Source organism: Apteryx mantelli, chromosome 13, assembly GCF_036417845.1.
Source record: "Apteryx mantelli isolate bAptMan1 chromosome 13, bAptMan1.hap1, whole genome shotgun sequence".
NCBI classification, from domain to species: Eukaryota; Metazoa; Chordata; class Aves; order Apterygiformes; family Apterygidae; genus Apteryx; species Apteryx mantelli.
In genome coordinates this window covers 25,228,318-25,245,294 of record NC_089990.1, presented here as the reverse complement: position 1 = coordinate 25,245,294, position 16,977 = coordinate 25,228,318, and the positions used below count along the sequence as shown (strand labels likewise).

The 16,977-nt window shown below is 50.7% G+C and overlaps 1 protein-coding gene across 1 annotated transcript; it reads right to left on the bottom strand.

The window, feature by feature from the left end:
• Nucleotides 1–6,821: 6,821 nt before the first annotated feature.
• Nucleotides 6,822–16,298, bottom strand: LOC106496741 (uncharacterized). Its single transcript, XM_067304128.1, has 10 exons — nucleotides 16,224–16,298; nucleotides 13,756–14,100; nucleotides 12,441–12,710; nucleotides 11,527–11,643; nucleotides 10,191–10,292; nucleotides 9,488–9,610; nucleotides 9,046–9,138; nucleotides 8,568–8,660; nucleotides 8,227–8,285; nucleotides 6,822–7,007 (listed from the first exon to the last, which is right to left on the bottom strand). The coding sequence occupies exons 1-10, from the start codon at nucleotides 16,276–16,278 to the stop codon at nucleotides 6,924–6,926; spliced, it is 1,341 nt and encodes a 446-aa protein (XP_067160229.1). The 5' UTR covers nucleotides 16,279–16,298; the 3' UTR covers nucleotides 6,822–6,923.
• Nucleotides 16,299–16,977: the final 679 nt, after the last annotated feature.

The window sequence follows — 16,977 nt, the reverse complement described above, 5'->3', positions numbered from 1 at the left end:
GTGAAGCCATGCTGACTACTCCTGATCACCTTCTTTTCCTCCACATGCATGGAGATGGCTTCCAGGATGAGCTGCTCCATCACCTTTCCAGGGATGCAGGTGAGGCTGACTGGCCTGTAGTTCCCTGGGTCCTCCTTCTTGCCCTTTTTGAAGACTGGGGTGACATTGGCTTTCTCCCAGTCCTCGGGCACCTCTCCTGTTCTCCATGACTTTTCAAAGATGATGGAGAGTGGCTTAGCAATAATGTCCGCCAGCTCCCTCAGCACTCGTGGGTGCATCCCATCAGGGCCCATGGATTTGTGGGTGTCAAGTTTGCTTAAATGATCTCTAACCCACTCCTCCTCCACCAAGGGAAAGTCTTCCTTTCTCCAGACTTTCTCTCTTGCCTCCAGGCTCTGGGGTTCCTGAGGGCTGGCCTGAGCAGTAAAGACTGAAGCAAAGGAGGCATTCAGTAACTGCCTTCTCTGCATCCTCCGTCACCAGGGCACCCATCCCGTTCAGCAAAGGGCCCACATTTTCCCTAGTCTTCCTCTTGCTACTGATGTCTTTGAAGAAGCCCTTCTTGTTGTCCTTGACATCTCTTGCCAGATTTAATTCCAAACCGGCCTTAGCCTTCCTTGTCACATCCCTGCATACTCGGACAACGTTTCCATACTCCTCCCAAGTGGCCTGTCCCCCTTTCCACTTTCTGTATACTTCCTTCTTCTGGTTGAGTTTTGCCAGGAGCTCCTTGCTCATCCATGCAGCTCTCCTGCCTCCTTTGCTTGACTTCTTACTCCAAGGGATGCACTGATCTTGAGCTTGGAGGAGGTGATGCTTGAATATTAACCGACTCTCTTGGACCCCCCTTCCTTCTAGGGCCCTAACCCATGGGATTCCTCCAAGTAGGTCCTTGAAGAGGCCAAAGTTTGCTCTCCTGAAGTCCAGGGTTGCGATCCTACTTAGTGCCCTGCCTCCTCCCTGCAGGATCCTGAACTCCATGATCTCATGGTCACTGCAGCCAAGGCTGCCCCTGACCTTCACATCTCCAACCAGTCCTTCTTTGCTTGTGTCGCATGAAAGGGAGGGACGGAAGGCCCTTCCTTATCTTTATAATTTATGTTTGCCTGCCAGAGCCCCCTGTTTGAGGACTTTCCCTGAGTCAGTTTCGCAAAGTAAAAAAGAATAAGATTTTATTAAAGTGACAGATACAACAGGTTTGGAATTGTCATTGATAAATGCACTTGCTGCTACAAATTTTCTTTCTATGAGCTCAAACTAACAATTAAGCGCTTTCAATAATTAATAATGTATTTTCCCAGGTAACGTCCGACGTTTGTTGGAGGCACAAGTCTTACCAAAGAGGCGTCCCTGTTTGGGGGAGGGGAGAAGGAGGCTCGCTCCTCAGCAGTCTCCGGTGAACAGGTCGGGGGGTTCAGTTTTCTTCCCTTCCAAAAACTTTGGTGAGCTCTCCTCTGTTTTCTAGTTGCTGAAGGTGGGATGTGGAAGCACGGCAGACATACTTCATTGGCCAGATTGCCATTTGCGCGGTTGTTGGGGGTATGCTCCCCTTATTTACATATCATTATGCAGCAAAGGGTGTGTTTTTTAATATGGTAAGCAGGGATAATGAGGCTAGGGGTACTATAGGTCAACAGTTAGTCCATGAGCAGCAATTATTTTTTCGGGATGCAACCCTTTGTGGTCAGGGGCAGGCCATGATACCTCCATATCACTCCCTCCTCTGCCGTGCAGCTGGAACAAACTGTCTGGCCTTCACCAGCTAGTTTGTTACTCATGTTGCAAAAGGGTGGTGTGTTTTGGCTGCCATGTACTGTTTTTTCCTTTGTGCCCCCTTATCTTTCTCCCTGAATTCTCTCTTGATCCCACAGCTTGTTAGTACAAGGTCCAGCAGTACACCTCTCCTTGTTGGCTCCTCCACCACCTGTGTCAAAAAGTTATCATCAGTGCTCTGCGAGAACCTCCTGGACTGTGCCTAGCTGTGTTGTCTCTCCAGCAGATATCAGGGTGGTTGAAGTTTCCCATGAGAACCAGGCCCTGTGATCGTGAGGCTACTTCCAGTTGTCTGCAGAAGGCCTCATCGACTTCCTCTTCCTGATCAGGTGGCCTGTAGTAAACTCCCACAACAGTGTCACCCATGCTAGCCTGCCCTTTTAATCCTTACCCATAAGCTCTTGACTCGTTCTTCATCCACCCCTAGGCACAGCTCAATACATTCCAGTTGCTTTCTCACATAAAGAGCAACTCCACCACCTCGCTTTCCTGGCCTGTCTTTCCTAAAAAGCATGTAGCCATCCATGACAGCACTCCAGTCATGCGAGCTATCCCACCATGTCTCTGTAATGGCAATGAGATCATGGCCCTGCGACCGCACACATATCTCTAGTTCTTCCTGTTTGTTCCCCATGCTGCATGCATTGGTGTACAGGCATTTCAGAGAGGTGATCGAGCATGCAGGTTTCCCAGGAGGGATGCAAGAGGATCCTCCATAGCCATGTCCTGTGCGCACTTCCCTGGCTGCACCCACCCGCTGGAGGCATCCCAACTTGAGCCGCATTTTGCCAACTACCCCGGCACTATAACTCTCCCCTTCCCCCATCTTTCCTAGTTTAAAGCCCTCCTTACCAGGCTGGCCAACCTGTTGACAAAGACACGTGTGCCCTGCTTAGTGAGGTGGATCCCATCTCTCACCATCAGTTGTCGATCTTCAAACAGGGTCCCACGATTGTAGAAACCAAAACCCTGTTGCCAACACCAGCGGTGCAGCCAGTTGTTAACTTGGAAAATCCATCTCCTCCTCCTCCCATCCATCCCCCTCACTGGCAGGATTGAGGAGAAAATGACCTGGGCTCCCAGACCCTTGACCACCATCCCCAGAGCTCTGAAATCCTGTTAGATGGTTTCCAGTTTTCCCTTGGTATCATTAGTGCCCACATGGAAGAGCAGCAGAGGGTAACAGTCTGATGAGCGGACAAGCCTTGGCAGTCTTTGTATGACATCTTGTACGCAAGCCCCTGGCCGGCAACAAACCTCTCTGGACAAGAGATCAGGTCAGCAGATAGGTGCCTCCATCCCCTGCACCAGGGAGTCACCCACAAGAATCACTCGCCACTTCTTCCCAATGTTCCCACAAGGCACAGGGTCTGTTGTCCCAGTTGCTTCCCTTGCAGCCATGTCCAGCTCCTCCTCATCCTGGAGGGCACTAAACCTGTTCCTTACTTGTAAGTCTTCAGGAAGAGTAGGAGCCTTTCTTCTCCTACGAGAAGTGACCAGTTTCCAGCCTTCTTCTATGGTGTTACATACTGTTTCACACAGCACAGAGCCTTCCAGCAACTCCACTGCTGTGGGGGGTTGGGACTCCTGGAGCTGTACAGTCTCCAAGAATACCCTATCTCCTGCTCATCCTCTCAGATGCTATGCAGCCTACTGACTTCCTCCTGTAACTCCCTTACCTGATGACGCAACTCGCCAACAGCAGCACACCTCCTGCAGGAGACCTGACTGTCAGCCCAGGCCTCCCGGAGAGGCCCCAAGCACTCCCTGCAGCCTGAGACCTGGAGAGCCGCATCAGCTGTCAGAGGGTCTGTCTGGGTCCAAGCCCCTAACACAGCCAACACAGTGACTCCAACAGCTACTGGGGAACGTGCTCTGTGGCATGTCATGACCATACTTGAAGAAGCGTACATTGCTGGGATTGGAAACAAAGGTGCCTTCTTACACCCTTCTGCACAAACTGCTGTGCAAACTGCTGCCTCTGTTCACTGCCTCTGGGAGCTGCACTCTCGGCCTGGCTCTTATATAGGCCTCTCCCCAGCACTGACTCCCAGGGAGCTTGACCCACCCTAATCAAGGGCCACCTGGATCAAAGGCCCCAACTCCCTCTGGTCAGGGGCAACCAAGAGAGCTCGTTAGCAGCAGCTACACCTAGCTAGAGCTTCTCCCAGGAGAAGTTAAGGCCTCCTGCAGTTGTCCTTGCCTAGCTCCCCTTTCCTGTTCACAGCAATCACCTTCTAGTTCCTCAGGGGTCCCCAGAAAGCCCCCAGAACTTCCAACAAGGTCCTCAAAAGTTCTAAGCAGAGCCCAGACGCTGCTGCGCAAACTGCTGCGTCTGTTCGCTGCTCTGTTAGCTGCACTCACCTCTCCTCGTTGGCTCCTCCACCACCTGTGTTGAAAAGTTATCATCAGTGCTCTGCAGGAATCTCCTGGACTGTTCATGCCTTGCTGTGTTGTCTTTCCAGCAGATATCAGGGTGGTTGAAGTCCCCCATGAGAACCAGCTTGATGCATTTTTGCCATGGAGATATCTGCTTTGTGTTGCTTGTGTTGCTCCCCAGGAGGACATTTAAAGATGTCCAAGTACATCTTCAGAGGCACTGTCAGGGGGCTTCCACCTCCCAGTTTCTTCCACTTCAGGCATTTTGGTTTCACCAAGGCAGAGCTTTGTGTCTCAGAACCACAAACTACCTCTGCTGTACACTGTGACTTACCCAAACACAGGCCCCTTGCTGGGGGAATCCTCCCCCAGCTCCTCCTTTAATTATGCTTTTTATCATCTCCATGCTCATCTCTCCTCACCCAAAAAGATGCTCCCTTTTTATAGAGCAACCTGGCCTCCATCTCAAGCAAACACTGCTCTTGGTAAGCCATCAGATCTGGCCTCCACAGCATATCTTTGACTGTTTAGCCTGCTAGACTAAATCACTTTTATCACTTTTTTTTTTTTTTTTACCTTAATGGAGACAACAAAGACCCAGCTAACAAAAGCTAAGCAAATACAAAGTCAGTAAGTAATTCATGTTCTCAGTTGCTACCAGGGCAACAGGGAAGTCAGGCATAAGGCTCTTTGATAGGGAGAGAGATAAACATACATAGTCCATGTCCCCCAGCTAAGCTTTTTCCATCAATTACCAACTAGAGATTCTTGTGACTTTGTGGTTGTAAGGGGGTTGTAAGGGTGGGGGACAAAATTCCCTTTACAAATCTCATTAATGAAACATCAGTCTGATTCATGTCCCCTTCCCCCTGGGCTGGCTGTCAGGTTTCCTGCATGCAGTACCGCAGATGCTCAGTTACCTTAGCAGGAATGCCTAAGGGGGGACTGGGAGGACACCTTAAATGCCATAGAAATGGGTGTATTCTTACTCCTTACCTCTAAGACCATTGCAGTCTCTTGTACAGCAGAGCAGGTAGTGCTCAGATTCTGGCAAGAAGCAGAATATTGCCTTGGCACAAGCATTCCTCTATGGGGGCTAGTGCCTCCCCTGAAATTAAGCAACGGGTATTTTAAACTGCCCGTTACTGGGTTCTGAAATTGCTGATGGGAGGAGGGCATCGTGGCTAAGACCAGCTTATCTATTTGCTACACTCTGTCTGTGAGTTCCTCTTCCTCCTTCTACTCACTACTGCCCACAGATTCACATGATTAATTGAAACTAAAAGCTGCAATGAGCTCTGTGATCTCTCACAGTTTAACGGTCCTTGACCTCACTGAATTCTGAAGACTCAGCCTGAAAGTAACTTACGAGTTGCAGTTTCCCTATATGTGAACGGATAAAACCAGCCCAGTTTCACTGCATGGGGATAAAACCACAGGCAGCTCAGAGTCTACCCTCAACTTCTTGATTTTAGTGGACATTTTTCTTTATGGCGCCATCTTCTTTACTTTCTGATATTCAGTTGCATGCTTGTCTTAAGTTAGGTTTTTGGAGAGGGGTCCATATAAAGGACCGTTCCCACAGAAGTTAACAGATTTTTCCCATGGATTTGGTAACACAGGCCCAGGAGCTGTTGTTTCCCTATGCAGTGGGGAGGCTGAGGAGCAGAGGTGAGGCTGTCTGTTCAGGCAGGAAGAACTGAGAGGGAAGACTGCATAAAATGTTAATGACAATTCAGACTCCTGCTGATCGCAAGAGATGAGACCGCCCCTTCCCAGAGCCAGCGCTGCCCCAAACCGCGGGCAGGAGGACAGTCTCTGCATACATAGCATCCGTATCCTGGCCTCTCCGAAGGAACACCGAGGAACAAAGCAGTCGTCGTCTACTTGAAACATGCCAGAGCTGGAGCCCTCATTCCGCTTCCCAGAGGAGGAAGCAACAAGTGCCTTCCCTTATGGGCAGCGATGCAAGGGCAAGAAACCCAAGCAGGGAGCCTCGGAGCAACTGCCAACACTCCTGGACACAGGATTGCTGCTTGTACAGAGATATTTACATTTAATCAAGTACATTAAAGAGCATGCTAACATCACGTCATGTCGTTGGAAGCAGAGTCGTCAGCAGAAGGGAGCTGGACGTGGGTGGTGCTGCTGGCTGCCTGCCCCAAGCTCTCAGGGAGGACAGTGGTCCTCTGGCCTCCGGAGACATTGCCCCATTTGCAGAGGGGGTGAGTTATCTGGGCTGTGGGTGAGAATGGAGGAAGGGAGGAAAGGCCCCATTTGGGGTAGCGAAATAGTGTGACCCTCTTTGATAGGCCAGGCCCAGGACAGGCAACAAGGGGGTTTTGTTGGGCATGGGTTAAGGGGGAATGGCCAGCACATAGACGTAAGGATTAGGGTCTATAAAGCCTGACCCAACATGCACTGAAATCATCTGTGCACCAGGTAGCAAGCAGGTGGGCATAGCCCTACCTGGCAGCGGGAAGGGGTGAGGTGAACACATTTGGTTGCCCACCTATGTTTAAAAAAAGATGCAGCCTCATTATTGCAAGAAACTAATGAAAGAGTGTTTCAGCTACTTCCTTATTTTTAAATGCACCTGGTTTTAGAGGGATAAAAATGGAAAATGGGAAATTGAACTCTCAATGTGAAAAAAGAAAGGCAGGAGTGGACTTGTTTAATTGCCATTTATTACCGGTATGTAAGAGGCTCAGCCCAGTGAAACCCAGACAGCTACAGATTCACTAAGCATCGACCTGGGAGGATGTTTGGAGTCACTCAGCCAGATGAGAAATACCTCCAGCCTCTAATGGGTAGAAACAGGATCCTTGATGATGGCCAGAGCCATTTGAAAGAGCCTGGAAGGAAGAGGCAGTGGGATATGTTGAGCATCACTGGAGTCGCACATTGGCAGCCCTGTGCGGGACTGACCCTGGGCTCATGCTGTTCCTGGAGGTGTTCTGTTGGCTCTATTACTATGCATTCAGATCTGCCCAGGGCAAGAGAGCTGGCATTTGGCCAGCTGCTAACAGTCCTGTTATTTTGATAAGATAACCTGCTAAAAGTCTGCATCTCCCAGCTGTACGTCACAACGCCCTGCAGCTCTCAGCATCCCCAGGCCCCACATGCTAGCCAAAGACCCCAAGCTCTTCATCTTGTCAAGGTCATTCCATTCCACCTGACGCGGGGTTTGGCTTATAAATAGGGATGGAGACACTGACTGAGTCACTGCCACACCTTGCACAAAACCAGAGAGCCAGATTGCAGTCCAGTCCTTAAATGAGAGCACTTTGCCCTCTGGCAGCCTCACAGCTCTCCTCCGGCTCCATTGACATCTCTCAGAGCCCCTGAGCTACATGTATGACCAGCCAAATATGTGCTGGTGATGGCGTGTTGGATAACCTCGGAGAGCTGGGTGCCCCGGAGATCCCAGCGGCCCGTGCCGTGGAGCTGTAGCATCATGCCTGCTGTGTCGAGGGAAAGGGGCGTAGAGGCACAGTGCTAATCACCTCCTACATTAGGCAGAGGCAAGATGAGAGCTGCAGCGGCCTCTCTCTGTGCCCACCCATTGCACGGCCCACAGCTGTATTGAGATGCTACAAATGGCCATGGCTCTGATACTTGTTCCTCTTCAGTTGTCCTTGCCCAAGGCTGTTTTGACTGTGGCAAAGAGTAGCTGAGGTGCTGTTGCTGAGGCTGGGACAAGAGTGGGATGTGCCCCAGGGCTCTCCCATGACGCTCGCACATTGGCTAAGCCTCATCCGCAGCACCACTGAAAGCCAAAGTGCTTGGAAAAAATCAGCAGGAATTAGGGTTTAAAAGGGTTAGTGCTTAATTCTTGAGCAAGAGCTTTGTGGAGAGACTTGAGCAGGTGCTCAGGCACTTTGCTGAATGGGGATCTCTGCCAGAACCAGCCCTTCAGGCTGAGGATGAAGCGAGGTACTGGGAGGGCCGCGCTGGACCTCATCTTTCTTTGGGTCTGTGACTTAAAACAAGGCACAGACTAGGTCACATACCCCACTGTTTTCACTTCAAGACAGTCTAAATTTACACGGAACAAGACAATAAGAGATTTACCTGTGCTCGTCCAGCCAGCTGGAGTTGTTCCTCTATCTGACATCCCTGAGTTCTATGATCTGCAAAACAACAAGTCTGTTCCCAGGCATCAGGAAAAAGCGTATGAGAGGCACCAAGCGCACGGTATAGGATGTTGTATTGGGGAATGGTGTCCGAAGTTCACTGGGGAAGGGAAATGGTAACTGGAGAGGCCTTTGGGTCCTAAGGTCTTAACAAAGGCCAAACAAATGAGTTTGAAATAATTCACATTGTCACTTGATTATGTGGGGAGAGAGGGATTCTACGTTACTGAACACCAGGCACTCAGAGGCTCAGGGAAATTAAGGAACAGGGACACTTACAGCGCAGGAAGATTGCGAGGATTGGGAGGGCGGACACCGCAGCTGTGCTAACCGCGAGGGTGGTCACATCCACAAACTCCATGCAACCTTGTTCTGTCATTCAAACAGACAAAATGACAGCACGAAACTTGGTCCAAACCAGAAAGAGAGAAATAGAAAGCTAAACTGTCTGTGTCAAAAAGTGCACGAACCGTGATCAAAGGTGATCAAAACTAGATGTCCTTTCGCAAAGGTTTCAAAGGAACATGTGACAACTGGGGAATTTTCCCTGGGAGCCTTCTTTCATCCCCCTGAAAGCCCCAGTCTGGGAGATTTTTTTTTTTTTTGGAGGGAGCAGATCTAATGCTGAATGGCAGATTCAAAGAGATATAGGGAGTGTGTAAATCACGGATGAGTTTTAGTCTCAGTATGACAAACCCTTTAGGGCTTGCCAGACCTTGGTGGTCTAAATGCAGACCCCTAGATAATCTCTTCTCACCGTGGCGATGGTAGATATTCTTTATCAGGAAACTGGTAGTCAGCACCACTGAAACCACCCCTCCGGGAGCAGCGTAGCCCATCGTGCGCTGTACTGATGAGTGAAAGAAGACAACATGGCATTACTGTGTGTTACTAGGCACATGCAGCGTACATAGAGCTGGTCTGGCCCATGGTCCATGGGGAGATGTACCCACTTGTGATTTACAGCTGACTTTTTCACTGCTCCAGAGCTCAGCTATGCTTTTTATGAACTGAAGCTGTCAACAAGACTGTGTTTTGGGCACTTTTTAGTGATCTGACAACTTTGGGACAGGATGAATTACAGCAGAAGGAAAAATAAAGTTTTCATTAAAAAAATTAAGGGTGAGATTTTTGGCAAAATAAAAACCCCATCAGCCAGTTTTGACTCCATCCCTGCCATCCTCAGTAGAACTGCTCACCTGTTTTGCTTTTGAGATAGATGAGTTTTTCAGGCTGGAATGTCACGGTGGCAGAGACCAGGAATGTTACCACAACTACATACATAAGGAGGATCTCGGGCAGTATGAAGGCAATAGATGGGCCTGAAAGAAAACAGCGCAAGGGTCAATACCAGCTCTACATTTGCCCTATTTACTACCTTCATGGTTTTGTAGATGTCAATCATATCCCTTTCCCACCCTTGCCTTTCCAAATGGAAGAGTCCATCTTTTCAGTCTCTCTTAGCAAGCAGTCACTCTATCCCTTGATCATTTTAGATGCTCTTCTGCAATTCTCTGTTTCAGGTACCTAGGAAAGACCCATGTGCCCCATTTGTAAAGGGCGATAACTGTATTAATTGCGCAGGTGGGTGTGTAACCAATATGGTCCAGGCCCCTGTTACAAACTTACATCACCCATACATGGCTGGAGGAGGTGCGTGTTGCCTGGGACTGGGCAGTGTGCAGCTCCATTCGCATGTTTAGTCGTGGGACCTCCCCTCTCTTGGGCACTACCTTCCGTCCAGACACCCACAAGGCTCTAATTCTCCCAGGAGGCCTTTACCCTGTACGTTTTTTTTACAGCAGGGATTGTTTTTGCATGCTGTACCTTGCGTGGGGGAAAGGAGTCAGGACTGGGGTCTGTATAGCACCATAATGCAGCTGCCCCCAGCCCACCTCCTACCTTCCTCTCGCATCCAGAGGATCCCGGTGGTGCTTGCCAGGACAGAGGAGACGCACACCAGCCCACAGGTGTAGACACTGAGCCACCGCCACAGCTCCCCCCCTAAACATGCAGAGCAGTGCTGAAGTGACATCCATGAGACGCGTGACATCCCGTGCCAGCCCTCCGCTGCCCACAGCAGGATGCAGCCCGTCTCCCCCAGATGCCACGGGGTAGCTGGGACGTTTGCCAGGGACTGGCAGAGGTGATGTGGGTCAGAAAGGAGATCTGCCCCTTTGGGACGGGAGTGGGGCCCAGGATGGAGGCCCCAGTGGCACCAGGCACCTGTTCAGGGGCTCAGGCCCACCAACAGTACTCACTTCTGACCCTGCACCTTCACATGGCCCCATGCTGGCCAGGGCCTAGGACTCTCCAGCATGTGGAGCTGGAAAGGGCTCTGCACCCCATCTTACAGGAGGTCTTTCCACTCCTCCTCCACCTCCTTGGCCAACACACAGACTGTGATCAGGGTGGCCCCGCTCGGCATGCCACCCCGATCCCCCAGCAGCCGAGATGCTGATGGAGACAGCTGAGATGCTGATTTTCTCCGTCAGCCCCTTGGCAGCCATTCATCTGCCTCCCTGCAGCTGGCTGTGCCGGGCAGGTTGTGGCCAAGAGCTGGCTCCTTCCTGAGAGTTTAATCACCTGCAGCTGTCAAACAGAAAAGCCCCGGTGCATGGCTGGGATGAGACCAGTGCTGTCCCATTAGGGCACAAGCACCCAGTGGTGTGGACACATTGTTTCCTACGGACTGCGCAGGCAGGAGAGCCAAAGATTGGCAGGAGTGATTGGGGAGGCTCTCGGCTGGTGTAATCCTGCTCTGTTTTGTGCTATGGACTTGGCATCAGCATAGACAGAGGGGAAATGTGTCCAGCTGACAAGAAGGGGCTGATTAAATATGTGCTTATTGGGGTGAGTTTTAGTACATATGCCTGTATCACTATTTCTACCTTTTCTCCTGCTGTTCCTCCAGTATATTAAAATGGAGCGTTGTAATAAAAATACTCCTGAGAAACTTCTTTTTCTATAAAAATGTCAGTCACCTCAACTCTGTTTAACAAAAATGTCTAGGAAGTGCTAATAGACTAAAATCAGAGAGTTTTCCCTATTAAGAAATTAGCCCAGGAAAGATTTTCTCTATACTCTTGTACAGATCTGATACATGAGAATGAGGCAAGATGTTTAGACAGCTTGAAGGGGAAATTCAGCTGACTATCATTTTTTCCCACAGGAAAATCAGTTTTTCCACCCTCCCTCCCAAGGGAAACATTTTCAGTGCCTTCCCTTGCAGACTCACTTATTCTTTGCTTTTCTGATTGGCAGACAGGAAAAATTAAGCCCCATCCCGAGACAGCAGCAAAGACCACAGCAACCACTGCAATCCTCAGGGCATCTTGTAAGGCTGGGGAGAGACCTGGAAAAAATCCAGAGGAGCCAAGACTCAGGCCACCAGCAGGACCAGCATAGTGCGCCATGGGGCTCCTCTGTCACTGGGACAGGCTTGCTTTATTTGCCATCTGGTGGCCAAATTAGTGCTTGCTGCTGCAGGCTCTGGTCCATGAAATGTCCAGACCTGGGTGGTTCCACATGTACTTTGGCCACTATCCCGTGGGACTCGTCCTGCCCACCATCGTCCTAGCCATGGGGGCAGCGATAGTCTGGCCGGGCCACAGGACCTTCTTCAAGAGGGAACAGCCAGGCTTCCACTGCCCATCCTGCCCAGGCTGGACTGCACCCTGCAGCCAGGCAGAAGTGGTGGGAGATAGGGAAGCGTTGCTGGTGGGAGATGGGAAGATGTCGTGGTGGTGCAGTGGAGGCCAGAAAGAAGACCCCAGACAGCCAGGCTGCCTTGTTGGCAGCGCTGTGCCAGGCAGCCACTGTAAGGCTGCAGCCTCGAGAAAAGACTGGGAATTGCTGCCAGTCATCCTACAATGGAGGCATGGGAGCTCCTGTCAACAGCCCAGGGCTCACCCATGGGCCACCATGTCATGGAAGGGCTGGCCAAACCTTGGGGGATAGAGGCAGAGGAATGGAGTCAAATCACCCAGCGAACCCTGCGGAGGGATGGAGAGCAGGAAGAGTGGTGGGAGCGGGGTCTCTTTGACTCTCCCTGGGCAGCTTGCGGGAAGCAGCAGTTTTCTGATGGCAATTTTAGCCACACAGGTCGCACCACAAGCCCCAGATCAGGAGCCAACACCGAGCAGTGATCACCTGCAATGGTCACATTCAGGGAGGCTTCCTGCCAGCTTATGCCATTGCTGGCGTTGCAGGAGTAGGAGCCGCAGTCCGACTTCTTCACCTTCCTCAGGTACAAAACACTGATGCTGCTGGAGAGATAGAAACCTCTGTCTGGGGGAAGGGGCTGCCCATCCTTCTTCCAGGCGATGGTGTCCACTCTGCCCTCAGCCACATCACAGAGCACCTCGACAGTGGACTGTGCCACTAGGGCACTGCTCCGGAGTTGAGGGTGAGACACGGGCTCTGGAAAGCAGACAGAAACACCAACACTTCTGTCAGACGGGACCTGGAGCATCTGCAATGGGGAGCTGGTGGGAATCAGGGGCACAACTCTCTCTGCAGCGTCCTTGAGTCTGTAACAGTGCAAACACAGGTACCTTTCCATGGGCAGTCCTGCAGACAGGTATCTAGTACAGGCACAGCATCATACAGGACTGCTCTGTCTTCTGTTGTTTTCTTTTGTTCTAGAAGTGGTAGGGCTGAACCACGTTTTTTTGCATCTGGCTTAATACAGGGCATTCTCATTCTCACGAGATGAGAAAAAGAGAGGAGAAGGATGCAGTCCCCAGTCAGATTTCTGATCAGTGAAATAGAGACAGGGGTGGTGAGAACATTATGGCAGCAAGTACAAGGAAAGGAAAATGTCAGAGCAAATTAACCTGCAAAGTGAAGTGGCAAGAGTGATATTATGGAGAAACCTATGTGTTATTTAAAATGTACTCTTATCTCGGTGATAGAGCCTGGCACCTATGAATAGCAAACAGCCCATTAGTCAGCCTGAGGGCTTAGCTGCCAGAATGGTCAGAGGGGAAGATTTTTTGCGACTTCTCCAGAAAGCCCACGCTGATGGACGTAGCTCCATCAGCTGTCCCAAGTCCCCCTTGCAAAGGATGCCTGAGGTACACTCTACAGGTGGCCAGTGTGAGGCAGCAGACCCACAGCATCCTGCCAGTCCTTCAGTCCCCTGCACTGGAAGTAGAAAAAAAGAGAGAAAATGGCCTTTCCAGGATGGAGTTCTGCCCTCTGTCACATCCACAGGCCCCAGAAGGTCTCTCAGGGCAGCACCACAGAGTTTCCTCCCTGGCAAAGGTCTGGAGCCTCTTCACCAGCTCTCCCTGGTGCACAGCAGGTTAAAACAAGGAAACTCTGCATGATCAGTGCCCTAGACTTAGCTCAAATCCCTTCACCAAAACTCTTGGCCTGGCCAATGGTCCATGCACACTCAAAAAATACCACTGCTCTGCTTGTATCCATCACCTTGCTCTTCCCTCCCATACCCGCCACTTACTGAGGACTTCCAGCTGGATTTTGAGGCTCTCCCTTTCTCCCAGGTTGACGGTCACTTTGTAGATCCCGCTGTCAGTTTCCTGTACGTCTTCCAGAAAGAGAGATCCATTGGATGGATGGAAAATGGCTCGACCAGCGTAAGGTGCATGGATAGCTGGGTTCTGTGAGCCCCTGTAGTGCTGCAGGATGGAGCGGGACTCGGTGCCGTTGAGGTATTCCCACTGCACGGAGTATACGTGTGTGACATTATCTGGCACGGGAAGCAGCACCGAGGATCCCACAGCAGCAGCTTTTCTTTCCAGAGGTCCTCCTGCTTCTGCAGCCCATTGCAAGGGCACTAACAACCCTAGATGGAAGGGGAAGAGAAGACAAGCCGGGAAGACAGAGCAAGTCAGCGTGGCTCGAGAGAGACCGGCTGTGGTACCGCCTGGGCCAAGGTTACACAAGTGGACCATTTGGTCAATGGGTGATAACCTCTCACAAAGTCCTTGCCATTGCTGTGTGCCACTGCTGTGTGCCAGCTGAGAGAGGTGCCTAAACACAGCACAAGGTGCTTAGAGGAATTTGCCTGCAGTGCTGTGAACTCAGCCCATGTTCCTCGGTGAGCCACTGGCTAATTCTCATTTGTGTGTGTGTGTGCGTGTGTGTGTGTGTGTGTGTGTGTGTATTTGGGTGTCATTTCCTAGTCTGTGCGCAGAAGGGACTTTCCAATCCTGACCTAATTTCCATGGCTCATTCCAAATTCCTGGTGTTGTTTGGGGCTGAAAGCCTCCATCCACTCCCAGCACGGTGGGATGGAGCTGCTTCCCCAGCGCACAGGGCAGTTTGCTGCAACTCAGGCTGTAACTGCGGCTCTGTGGACTTCAAAATGAGCAGTTGTGGGTGGAAGGACTCCTGGGGAGGCTCAGGCCATCTGCCCGGCAGAGAGATCGCAGCTCCAAGCCCGGACTGGACTAAAGAGCTGCCATGGCATCTCTCGGCCTACATGAATTTCTAGGAAAGCTGGGCAGAAATAACTACTAAAGTCCTTGCTTGTAAAGCGGATTCTCAAAAAAAAGGTGAGGTCTAAGAGTTCAAAGCAGGGAGCCAGCCTTAGGCAGATGAAATGAAAGAAAGGGCATTTATCTATGAACTACCCAAGCAGAGATCCAATTAATTTGTCTGTGACAATCCTGGTGTGACAAAGATTCCTGTGACTCCCAGAGGCTGCTCTGAAGGAGATGCTGGGATTTTTGTTAAAAGTCATCTTCACTTCCAAGTTTTTAGTCTGACCCCAGTGCAGGAGCATTGCTGCTGAGATTTATTGAAGAAGACAAGGGGACCGGCAGCAGCAATCCCAGCCTCTGCTGAGACGACCAACACCAATCACAGTCACATCTCCTGAGAAAGGTGATGTCATGAAAACATGTTTCCAGCACCCAGGCCCCAGACGCGCAGCTGTCTGCAGCGAAACACCGGAGAAACGCTCAGCACGCAAGCTGTGCGTCACCTCCGCCCTGGGGCAGCTGGTTCAGCCCAGCGCAAACCCGCCAGCTGCGCAGACTGAATTTACTCTTTCCCCTCATGGTGTTTCAATTCTAGCCCTGATAAGCACGCATTTACACTGCCTCCTGCCGTTCAGGAAAGCAATTAGGAAATTGTCCCTTCTGCTTTGACCGATTACTTCTCTTAGCAATTTTGCAGGGAAGGTGGGAAAGAAAACAGGCATAAAAATCCCCCAAATCAAGTCCATTTGATCATTTTCATTTCTCAGGCTAGTAACCTTGAAAAAGAGCTCTTAATTTTTACTTACGTGCCCTGAAATCCCCCAAACTGTGAGAGAGGTGTGCAGGAAGGAGAAGCAGTTTTACAACCACTAGAAGAACACTATTTATACAGTATGCTATCAACATAATGAACAGTAGCAGTACCGTTAGCAGAAGATAAGAAAAAGTACTTAATTGTACTTGGCCTTTTTCAAGGGTATCCAAAGTTCATCTTGTAGATACTCAAATAGAGCTCACTAATAACACAGCATTTGAAAAACTGGAGGTACTGCAAGGGATTTTCTTTCTGCTTTAGATGCTGATCCTGAAAACATTTGTACTTCAAGCTATCCCCGTGCATATATAAAGACTGCAATGAGATTATTCACATATGACTGTGATAAATTATGAGTTATTACTTGCAGTAATCACAGTATAATTCTAGCCACAGAAGACTTTAGACTTGGCACCATGAGTAACTCCTCTGGTGCTTCTAGCACCTCTGTCTTTGGACAGAGAAGCAGAGACGCCCTTCCTTTTGTTTTCAGCTTTTCAGAGGAAACGTTGCCCAGTGTAAAGTCTAGCCTGCACGGATCAGGTGCCCATGCACAATTGCAAAACTCCGCAGAAGTCACAGGCACTCCCCCGGTTTACCCCAGGTGAGGATCTGGCTCAGAGCCCACTCGACAGCGTCAGCACCGAGCCCAGCTCGGGGACAGTTTACCTGCAAGGAGCACCCAGCTGGTCCCCGGCAGCTCCAACGGATGGCAAGTCAGCATCTGTTGAGGAAAGTAGTTCAAAAATTGCTGTGGTTTTAAAATAACCCCTCAAAGGTCCACACTACAGCAAGAATAAACAAATCTGGACGGTGTGAAGAGTTTTCACAGTCTTAAGTTCCAGATTTCTGATGCTCGCTAGGGCACTGCCTTGGACAGCCCCAGTCCCAGCCCCAGCTCGCCTCAAGCCTGGACTCACTGTTTTCCTCCCAGTTGCTCCTCTCCTTTCCTGCTGCCTCCTCTCTTGTCGCTCTGCCAGGAAATCCTTCCTGGGAGGCTTCCTGGTCACAGGCAGCAGCTTCACGCGCTCACTTGGAGTGCTCTCTGATCCTGGCAGCAGCATGGGGAGCAGAAGCCGGCAGCTCAGCAGCGCTGTGGGCTGGGAGCACGGGAGGGCAGAGCTGCCTGATCATTCCCTGCACCGTGGGAGTGAACAGCAGTTCCCTGGCGCTCAGACCCAGGAGGGCCTTTCCTCACCTCTGTTTTGCTGGTGCCCACAGGCAAAGCAGAGACAGATCCTGAGAGGGTCATTCTCAGCCACTGCACAGCACATATTGCAGCCCCATGGGAGCAGGATGGGCAGAATCGCAGGGCATCCCAGAAGGACCCTGTCACAAGAAACGCCAATCTTGATTGCTAGGCCATACTGGCTGGAAGAATCTGTCCAGCTCCTGTTCTAAGAGGGATTTCTTGCTTCTGTTC

Coding starts and splice junctions, on each gene's coding strand:
- LOC106496741 (XM_067304128.1), bottom strand. CDS start 16,278: ATGCTGACTTGCCATCCGTTGGAGCTGCCGGGGACCAGCTGGGTGCTC. Junction 9,139..9,487: donor CTATCTCAAAAGCAAAACAG/GTGAGCAGTTCT, acceptor TTCACTCATCAG/TACAGCGCACGATGGGCTAC. Junction 8,661..9,045: donor GAATATCTACCATCGCCACG/GTGAGAAGAGAT, acceptor TTTGAATGACAG/AACAAGGTTGCATGGAGTTT.